Source organism: Oncorhynchus clarkii, chromosome 13 (genome assembly GCF_045791955.1).
Source record: "Oncorhynchus clarkii lewisi isolate Uvic-CL-2024 chromosome 13, UVic_Ocla_1.0, whole genome shotgun sequence".
In the NCBI taxonomy this organism is placed as follows: Eukaryota; Metazoa; Chordata; class Actinopteri; order Salmoniformes; family Salmonidae; genus Oncorhynchus; species Oncorhynchus clarkii.
This window is the reverse complement of record NC_092159.1, coordinates 62,556,247-62,567,038: the sequence shown is the minus strand read 5'-3', so window position 1 is coordinate 62,567,038 and position 10,792 is coordinate 62,556,247. Positions and strand designations below refer to the sequence as shown.

Below are 10,792 nucleotides of genomic sequence, written 5' to 3'. Positions count from 1 at the left end.
ACAGGAGAAACACAATGCTGTTTACTGCAGTGTACCATACAGGGGAAACACAATGCTGTTTACTGCAGTGTACCATACAGGGGAAACACTATGCTGTTTACTGCAGTGTACCATACAGGAGAAACACTATGCCTGTTACTGCAGTGTACCATACAGGAGAAACACAATGCTGTTTACTGCAGTGTACCATACAGGGGAAACACAATGCTGTTTACTGCAGTGTACCATACAGGGGAAACACTATGCTGTTTACTGCAGTGTACCATACAGGAGAAACACAATGCTGTTTACTGCAGTGTACCATACAGGGGAAACACAATGCTGTTTACTGCAGTGTACCATACAGGGGAAACACAATGCCTGTGTGCACATGGTGAATGATGATCTGTCACTTTTCTCCAGGAACATTCCCCACCTACGCGTAAGCCCCCAGGACCCATGATGACTAGCTAGCTGGATGATGTGGGTAGAGAGCCTTCACATTATTACAGAGAGAGGGGAGAACAGGGCCAGGGGGGTCCCGTCGCCCACGTCTCATCGGATGTCCAGAAATAGCCCAAATCTAATGTCTAAATATACCCCATATACCTCTAAATATACCCCATATACCCCTAAATATACCCCATATACCCCTAATTATACCCCATATACCTCTAAATATACCCCATTTACCCTGAATTATACCCCATTTACCCTGAATTATACCCGATATACCCCTAATTATACCCCATATACCCCTAATTACACCCCTAACTATACCCCTAAATATACCCCATATACCTCTAAATATACCCCATATACCTCTAAATATACCCCATATACCTCTAAATATACCCCATATACCTCTAAATATACCCCATATACCCCTAATTATACCCCATATACCCCTAATTACACCCCATATACCCCCTAACTATACCCCATTTACCCCGAATTATACCCCATATACCTCTAAATATACCCCATATACCTCTAAATATACCCCATATACCCCTAAATATACCCCATATACCTCTAAATATACCCCATATACCTCTAATTATACCCCATATACCCTAATTATACCCCCCAAAAAACCTAACTATACTCCATCTCTAGCTGTGCTCCATCTCCATCTCTAGCTGTGCTCCATCTCTAGCTGTGCTCCATCTCTAGCTGTGCTCCATCTCTAGCTGTGCTCCATCTCTAGCTGTGCTCCATCTCTAGCTGTGCTCCATCTCCATCTCTAGCTGTGCTCCATCTCTAGCTGTGCTCCATCTCCATCTCTAGCTGTGCTCCACCTCTAGCTGTGCTCCATCTCTAGCTGTGCTCCATCTCCATCTCTAGCCGTGCACCATCTCTAGCCGTGCTCCATCTCCATCTCTAGCTCCATCTCTAGCTGTGCTCCATCTCTAGCTGTGCTCCATCTCTATCCGTGCTCCATCTCTAGCCGTGCTCCATCTCTAGCTGTGCTCCATCTCTAGCTGTGCTCCATCTCCATCTCTAGCTGTGCTCCATCTCTATCCATGCTCCATCTCTATCCGTGCTCCATCTCTAGCTGTGCTCCATCTCTATCCGTGCTCCATCTCTAGCCGTGCTCCATCTCTAGCTGTGCTCCATCTCTAGCTGTGCTCCATCTCCATCTCTAGCTGTGCTCCATCTCTAGCTGTGCTCCATCTCCATCTCTTGCTGTGCTCCATCTCTAGCTGTGCTCCATCTCCATCTCTAGCTGTGCTCCATCTCCATCTCTAGCTGTGCTCCATCTCTAGCTGTGCTCCATCTCTAGCCGTGATCCCTCTCTAGCTGTGCTCCATCTCTAGCTGTGCTATATCTCCATCTCTAGCCGTGCTCCCTCTCTAGCTGTGCTCCATCTCTAGCTGTGCTATATCTCCATCTCTATCCGTGCTCCATCTCTAGCTGTGCTCCATCTCTATCCGTGCTCCATCTCTAGCCGTGCTCCATCTCTAGCTGTGCTCCATCTCTAGCTGTGCTCCATCTCCATCTCTAGCTGTGCTCCATCTCTATCCGTGCTCCATCTCTAGCCGTGCTCCATCTCTAGCTGTGCTCCATCTCTAGCTGTGCTCCATCTCCATCTCTAGCTGTGCTCCATCTCTAGCTGTGCTCCATCTCCATCTCTTTCTGTGCTCCATCTCTAGCTGTGCTCCATCTCCATCTCTAGCTGTGCTCCATCTCCATCTCTAGCTGTGCTCCATCTCTAGCTGTGCTCCATCTCTAGCCGTGATCCCTCTCTAGCTGTGCTCCATCTCTAGCTGTGCTATATCTCCATCTCTAGCCGTGCTCCCTCTCTAGCTGTGCTCCATCTCCATCTCTAGCTGTGCTCCATCTCCATCTCTAGCCGTGCTCCATCTCTAGCCGTGCTCCATCGCTAGCTGTGCTCCATCTCTAGCAGTGCTCCATCTCCATCTCTAGCCGTGCTCCATCTATAGCTGTGCTCCATCTCCATCTCTAGCTGTGCTCCATCTCCATCTCTAGCTGTGCTCCATCTCCATCTCTAGCCGTGCTCCATCTCTAGCTGTGCTCCATCTCTAGCTGTGCTCCATCTCTAGCTGTGCTCCATCTCCATCTCTAGCCATGCTCCATCTCTAGCCGTGCTCCATCTCTAGCTGTGCTCCATCTCCATCTCTAGCCGTGCTCCATCTCTAGCCGTGCTCCATCTCTAGCTGTGCTCCATCTCCATCTCTAGCCGTGCTCCATCACCATCTCTAGCTGTGCTCCATCACCATCTCTAGCTGTGCTCCATCTCCCTCTCTAGCTGTGCTCCATCTCCATCTCTAGCCGTACTCCCTCTCTAGCTGTGCTCCATCCTCCTTAGCTATTCGTTTCCCTGACATGTGAATTGGAAGGCTATAGCCTACGCTTGACTGATATCACATGATTACAGCTATTTCTATGAAACTACCATAAAAGGAGCAGAGTGTTAACGCGATGTGATGATTCTCTCTAATGACGTAGTAACCAATCTGCCCAGCCATACTCTATAAATACCCGCGCCGACGCTCCTCTCCGCACACTGCAACGCTCCACTGCAACGCATCACATGGTGAAGCAACAGGTGTAACAGACCTGTAACAACAGACACCCCGGATGATCCCCGTGCCTGGAAGGAACATGGAGGTGAACACAGCAGAGAAAGTAATCTACCTTTCCGTTGATGGCACCGCCGACACGTTCAGCTCTTGTGCAACTGCCGGGCATCCACAGATCCAGCTCAACATGGACGATAATGTTGAACAAACGATTTCCAACCAGCTTCCCAATGTCAAAGTCACAGGTGTCAACTGTCAATCACCTACAATCCTCATGCGATACAAAAAGGTCTCGAGCATGACCAAGGCGAGTAAAGGGATCTTTAAAACGGTCACTGAGCACTGGAGACACACGGACAAGAAGACGAGGGTGGTCCGGTCTTCCAGCACGGGGACCACTCAGCCTACATCCTCGGAAATGTTCCCCAAAAGAAGATCCTTCGACCCGTTAGCGACGTTGACCCTCCCGGACCAGACTGCATGCACCGCGCCACTGGAGGAGATGCGTCTCACCAAGCCCCGCAACTGCCGGCGCGTTGTAGTACTCGGCGCGCCCAGAGTGGGCAAGACGAACATTCTCAGGCGGTTCCTGCGCGGCGGGTTCGAGGAACAGTACGAGCCCACGGCAGAAGACTTCCACAGGAAGTTGTACCAGATCCGAGGAGAAACCTATCAGATTGATATCCTGGACGCAGCGAAGGAGAGAGACTTCCCCGCCAGACGGAGGCTGTCCATACTGACAGGTGTGTAGGCTATGAGTGTATAGGCTTTTGACTGTGTATAGATCTAATTTAGTTGGACAATGAAAAGTGTTTTAGTGTGCATTGAATTGGCCTTTGCATAGCCTTGATCTAATACATTGAGTTGGGAAATAAATGTGAGTGTTTTTTGTTGTTGCATTGAATTAAATCACTAAATCTGTACTCTTCTCTACAACAGGTGACATATTTCTCCTGGTGTTCAGTGTGGATGACAGAGACTCCTTCAAAGAGGTGTACACACTGCGCAAAGAGATAATAGCAGCCAAGACCAAGCTGATGAAGCTCAGAGAGAATGCCCGGGTTCCCATAGTGATATGCGGCAACAAAGTGGACTTAGAGGCGGAGAGGGTCATCAGTCGCCCGGAGATGTTCCGAGCTCTTGGGGAGGACACGGCGCTCTTTGAGACATCAGCCAAAGACAGTACCAGTCTAGAAGAGATGTTCCAAGCCCTTGTCAAGCTAGGCGGTCTCCCTACCGAGACGCGTCCGTCGCAGCACCGCGAGATCTCTATACGTACCTACCAGGCGCTGAGCACCAGCAGAAGCCGTTGCGGCAGACGGAGCCGTGCGTTGGTTCCAGACGCGCCTTGCGGTGCGGTTTATCCACTGGCCCGCCGCCCCAGCTTTAACAGCGACCTACAGCTGGTAATGGGCCCCAGCCCCACTAAACGGAGCAAACCCATAGAGAAGTGTCAAATTCAATGAATTGAGGGACTTCTCAGTACAATACACATATTGTAGTATTACAATATATAACCACTATGTCAAGAGTTATACTCTGCTTTAGGCTACTGGCTGGACCAGTTGAGCCAACTGTGTAAATGTAGATTTTATTTGTGTACTGTGAAATAATAAAAATATATATTATCATATTAATATGAGTTGTGTTGTGATATTTTAGTTAGCCTATCATTTTACATTTAGTTGAATCTCGCTTTGGGCTTCTGCTATGTTAAAAAAACATCAAAGACAATTTTACACAAGTGATTGATATCAAACAATTGACTCTTTATAGGTATTGGTTATATATATATATATATATATATATATATATATATATATATATTCCATTTAACAGACACTTTAAATGGAATCCAGAGCGACTTACATCCATGTGTGCATAAATGTTACATGTGGGTGGTCCCAGGTATCGAAACAACTAGCCTGGCGTTGCAAGCGCCATTCTCTATCAACAGAACTACAAAGCTTCATATCAAATACGTAGGATTACCATTTATGGACAGATTCACATGGAAAGTACGTGGGTGGTAAAAGCCTGCAGGGGTGCTAGGTTCTATAACATCTCTCCGGTGGGCACGTCAGTTCTCTCCTGTCTGTTAAAAAGCACAAGGCAATGCTTTGAGTGTGGAGCATTTCCGAGTGAATGCAATGTGCGTGCGTGCCCCCCCAACACACAGTCCAGAGCTTTCTATTGCAAGGAAAGGCTCTTCCTGACGTGAATTAATCGTGCTCAATTAACCATAGAAATTACACAATTACGCAGCCATAGTATCAGCACGGAAGTGAGAGTTCTTTTACAGGTCAACTTAATTATAAAATGCCAGGGTTATTAAGTTGATTACCAGATACTGAAAGCAACAGGCTTACAGTATGTCCATGTGATATCATCCATCCTCTGTTTTTCAGCACCATGGACAGGGCGTACCAAAACGGAAGTTCATACAGGAGTATCAAACATTAACCGGCACGAAGCACTCATTAAATACTGCTGGGGACCATGTCGTTAACGGTGAGCACTGCGGTTCCAATAGAGACACGAACGTCTCCCTTGTGACAGACGATAAACTGCATATAATTCCTTTTGCGGGCAAGTAGACACAAGCATTCATTCTGAATGTGAAAACATTGAGAGAAAGTACAACGAAGAAGAACATATTATTCCATAACGGTATTCTATAAATGTATTTTATGATAGAGCTTACTGTCCTGCCCTTGTCTAAAGCAAACGTTCACCACATTGAATGTCCTTTCATTATAAAAAAACGAATAAAAATAAACAGACAGTTTATCAAAATAACAACTCTGAACACTCAATGTGTGACGTAGTAATTGAAGAGTTTCATTCCAAAACGCCTTATATACATTTTCAGAAATGTTGGTAAATTAGCTTTTATTATTTATAGAAATTATGAACGAGATTGGTGTGCTTCTTCACGATCTAAATAACTCACGTGGTTGTTCAATGACAGACGTGTTTAGTTTTAAATAACTTTTCATTTCAGAGACAAATAATCATGTTTTTTTTGCTAAATGGTATATATCTGCCTCACTCTCAGAGAAATCAGTAGTACTGCTAGGTTTTACACAGTAATAATATATATCTGCCTCACTCTCAGAGAAATCAGTAGTACTGCTAGGTTTTACACAGTAATAATATATATCTGCCTCACTCTCAGAGAAATCAGTAGTACTGCTAGGTTTCACACAGTAATAATATATATCTGCCTCACTCTCAGAGAAATCAGTAGTACTGCCAGGTTTTACACAGTAATAATATATATCTGCCTCACTCTCAGAGAAATCAGTAGTACTGCTAGGTTTAACACAGTCAAATGTAACAAATAACTATTTTTTATTAAGAACTGAAAGAATTATACGTGATAAATAAAAAAAAAGATAAACAATTATTCAATACAGTAATTTGAGATCTGTATGTAAAACATTTACATTTCAAATTGTAGTAATTTAGGAGATGCTCTTACCCAGTGCATTGATCTTAAGATGTGGTGAGAAGACCACATATCACAGTCAACTATACAGGATATGAACATTACATTACAGCTAACCTGTATAGTGTTTAGCAAAAAAAATAAAACATTTTCTTACACAATCTAAAATCTACAAATAAAAAATAAATAAGAACAGTAATATTTTACAGACACATGAAGGCACCCATAAGAATGTATCGTTCTATGATCCTACCTGCCTGGTATATTGGGTCATAAAGCCATCTCCCCATAGAATGTATCGTTCTACGATCCTACCTGCCTGGTATATTGGGTCATAAAGCTGTATCAATTAAAGGCCGTGGGCCATCTTCCCATAGAATGTATCGTTCTACGATCCTACCTGCCTGGTATATTGGGTCATAAAGCTGTATCAATTAAAGGCCGTGGGCCATCTTCCCATAGAATGTATCGTTCTACGATCCTACCTGCCTGGTATATTGGGTCATAAAGCTGTATCAATTAAAGGCCGTGGGCCATCTTCCCATAGAATGTATCGTTCTACGATCCTACCTGCCTGGTATATTGGGTCATAAAGCTGTATCAATTAAAGGCCGTGGGCCATCTTCCCATAGAATGTATCGTTCTACGATCCTACCTGCCTGGTATATTGGGTCATAAAGCTGTATCAATTAAAGGCCGTGGGCCATCTTCCCATAGAATGTATCGTTCTACGATCCTACCTGCCTGGTATATTGGGTCATAAAGCTGTATCAATTAAAGGCCGCGGGCCATCTTCCCATAGAATGTATCGTTCTATGATCCTTCCTGCCTGGTATATTGGGTCATAAAGCTGTATCAATTAAAGGCCGTGGGCCATCTTCCCATAGAATGTATCGTTCTACGATCCTACCTGCCTGGTATATTGGGTCATAAAGCTGTATCAATTAAAGGCCGTGGGCCATCTTCCCATAGAATGTATCGTTCTATGATCCTACCTGCCTGGTATATTGGGTCATAAAGCTGTATCAATTAAAGGCCGTGGGCCATCTTCCCATAGAATGTATCGTTCTACGATCCTACCTGCCTGGTATATTGGGTCATAAAGCTGTATCAATTAAAGGCCGCGGGCCATCTTCCCATAGAATGTATCGTTCTACGATCCTACCTGCCTGGTATATTGGGTCATAAAGCTGTATCAATACAGTTGTATTCATTGGGTCCTTGTCAACAGCCTCCAATTTGACTGCACCTGCAGATGCTCCACTATTGAAATTCAACAAAAACAACAACTCAGCAGCACATTGTAGGAGTGATGAACATTACCCAGTAGTGTCAGTACTGGGAAACATCTGCTCCCATTACTGCTAATCATTCATCCAGATCTCTCTGAAGAACAGAGCAACACTAGTATAGGCCTATCATGATAGGTCAGGGCTCATAGGGATAATAGAGCTCAGGTCAGGGCTCAAGTCAGGGCTCAGGTCAGGGCTCATAGGGCTAATAGAGCTCAGGTCAGGGCTCATAGGGCTCAGGTCAGGGCTCATAGGGCTAATAGAGCTCAGGTCAGGGCTCATAGGGCTAATAGAGCTCAGGTCAGGGCTCATAGAGCTCAGGTCAGGGCTCATAGGGCTCAGGTCAGGGCTCATAGGGACAGGGCTCATAGAGCTCAGGTCAGGGCTCATAGGGCTCAGGTCAGGGCTCATAGGGCTCAGATCAGGGCTAATAGGGCTCAGGTCAGGGCTCAGGTCAAAAGTAGTTACATGTATAGGGAATGTACACAATTTCTTTAATGAGCATGAATGACCATAAATATCAGAATGAATAGTAGAAAGCATTTGTATTGAGTAAGAAATTGAACCAACTATGCATTTCACAGTCCATCTTACTTGGCAATCGGTTATAATTATCCTATTATAAAATGTGCTCTTCTTATTAACCCATGTACACTATACCTACAATACACCCAGCGTGTCAGGAGGCCCATCTCAACAAGCCTCCACAATACGCTCCAGTCTACAGTGTTGTCTTCATGCTTAAACAATACGCTCCAGTCTACAGTGTTATCGTCAGGCTTAAACAATACGCTCCAGTCTACAGTGTTGTCGTCAGGCTTAAACAATACGCTCCAGTCTACAGTGTTGTCTTCAGGCTTAAACAATACGCTCCAGTCTACAGTGTTGTCGTCAGGCTTAAACAATACGCTCCGGTCTACAGTGTTGTCTTCAGGCTTAAACAATACGCTCCAGTCTACAGTGTTGTCTTCAGGCTTAAACAATACGCTCCAGTCTACAGTGTTGTCGTCAGGCTTAAACAATACGCTCCAGTCTACAGTGTTGTCTTCAGGCTTAAACAATACGCTCCAGTCTACAGTGTTGTCTTCAGGCTTAAACAACACGCTCCAGTCTACAGTGTTGTCTTCAGGCTTAAACAATACGCTCCAGTCTACAGTGTTGTCTTCAATCTTAAACAATACGCTCCAGTCTACAGTGTTGTCTTCAGGCTTAAACAATACGCTCCAGTCTACAGTGTTGTCGTCAGGCTTAAACAATACACTCCAGTCTACAGTGTTGTCTTCAGGCTTAAACAATACGCTCCAGTCTACAGTGTTGTCTTCAATCTTAAACAATACGCTCCAGTCTACAGTGTTGTCTTCATGCTTAAACAATACGCTCCAGTCTACAGTGTTGTCTTCAATCTTAAACAATACGCTCCAGTCTACAGTGTTGTCTTCAGGCTTAAACAATACGCTCCAGTCTACAGTGTTGTCTTCAGGCTTAAACAATACACTCCAGTCTACAGTGTTGTCTTCAGGCTTAAACAATACGCTCCAGTCTACAGTGTTGTCTTCAATCTTAAACAATACGCTCCAGTCTACAGTGTTGTCTTCATGCTTAAACAATACGCTCCAGTCTACAGTGTTGTCTTCAATCTTAAACAACACGCTCCAGTCTACAGTGTTGTCTTCAGGCTTAAACAATACGCTCCAGTCTACAGTGTTGTCTTCAATCTTAAACAATACGCTCCAGTCTACAGTGTTGTCTTCATGCTTAAAACAACACGCTCCAGACTCTTCTTGGTGGATTACATGTTGTGTACCTGTCAGACCAAGACTTTCATCACAGCTGATGGACAACAGAAGGTTTAAGCCCGTCTGTCTAATCTGGGATCTGCTCTGCACCTGGGCCAGATACAGGGACCACGACCACGTCACTCTGCCCAAACACACACACACACACACACTCACTATCACTCTGCCCAAACTTACACACACACACCCACCCACCCTCTCTCTCTCTCTCTCTGCCAGGTGATCCAGCCCCCTGCTCACGCTACATCTTCTCACGCTATGATGATGGGGAAGCAGAGCTCCATTCCAGGGACCTCGACAATAACAGTGGTTCACTACAGCTCTGATGACAGAGAACTAGAGAAGCGTGGAGGAACTGGAGTCCGTGGCACGCTAACCTTCATAAACAACCTATTTAACTGCTGCTTTTGCTAACTGCTTGTCGTGTGAGTGTGTGAGTGTGTGTGTGTGTGTGTGTGTGTGTGTGTGTGTGTGAGTGAGTGAGTGAGTGAGTGAGTGAGTGAGTGTGTGAGTGAGAGTGTGAGTGTGTGAGTGTGTGTGTGTGAGAGTGTGAGTGTGTGTGTGTGAGAGTGTGAGTGTGTGAGTGTGTGTGAGAGAGATTCCCTCTACTACATTAAAGGGGTACAGAATGATTTGTTCATAGAAGACATGGTGTGGAGAACCTTTCCCGAGTCCCGACAGCATCCTGTTAAACTGTAAAGTACAGAGCTTTATCAGCATCTCAGGCCCATCTAACCTGTCACTGATCAGAACACGGTGACGGCAGGTTAGTGTCATCTTACTGCAGCTAATCTACTTCATCAGTGTAGATGATCGATTAGACCAGTAGCTACAGTTCATAGTGGCTGCCGGGTCAGTCTCCGGCTCAGTCTCCGGCTCAGTCTCCGGCTCAGTCTCCGGCTCAGTCTCCGGCTCAGTCTCCGGCTCAGTCTCCGGCTCAGTCTCCGGCTCAGTCTCCGGGTCAGTCTCCGGGTCAGTCTCCGGGTCAGTCTCCGGGTCACTCTCCGGGTCACTCTCCGGGTCACTCTCAGTCTCTGGGTCACTCTCAGTCTCCGGGTCACTCTCAGTCTCCGGGTCACTCTCAGTCTCCGGGTCACTCTCAGTCTCCGGGTCACTCTCAGTCTCCGGGTCAGTCTCGGGGTCAGTCTCCGGGCTCAGTCTCCGGGTCAGTCTCCCCTGTCTGTCAGCCAGGCTTGGAGACCCTCTGTCCTCCATGTCTCTGGTCTC

At 45.8% G+C, this 10,792-nt stretch overlaps 1 protein-coding gene across 1 annotated transcript; it reads left to right on the top strand.

Annotated features, from left to right (window-relative positions):
* The first annotated feature begins 3,084 nt into the window (after positions 1-3,084).
* On the top strand, positions 3,085-4,492 carry LOC139365218 (GTP-binding protein Rhes-like). The gene is made up of 2 exons (XM_071102715.1): positions 3,085-3,769; positions 3,966-4,492. The coding sequence occupies exons 1-2, from the start codon at positions 3,085-3,087 to the stop codon at positions 4,490-4,492; spliced, it is 1,212 nt and encodes a 403-aa protein (XP_070958816.1).
* The last annotated feature ends 6,300 nt before the right edge of the window (positions 4,493-10,792 follow it).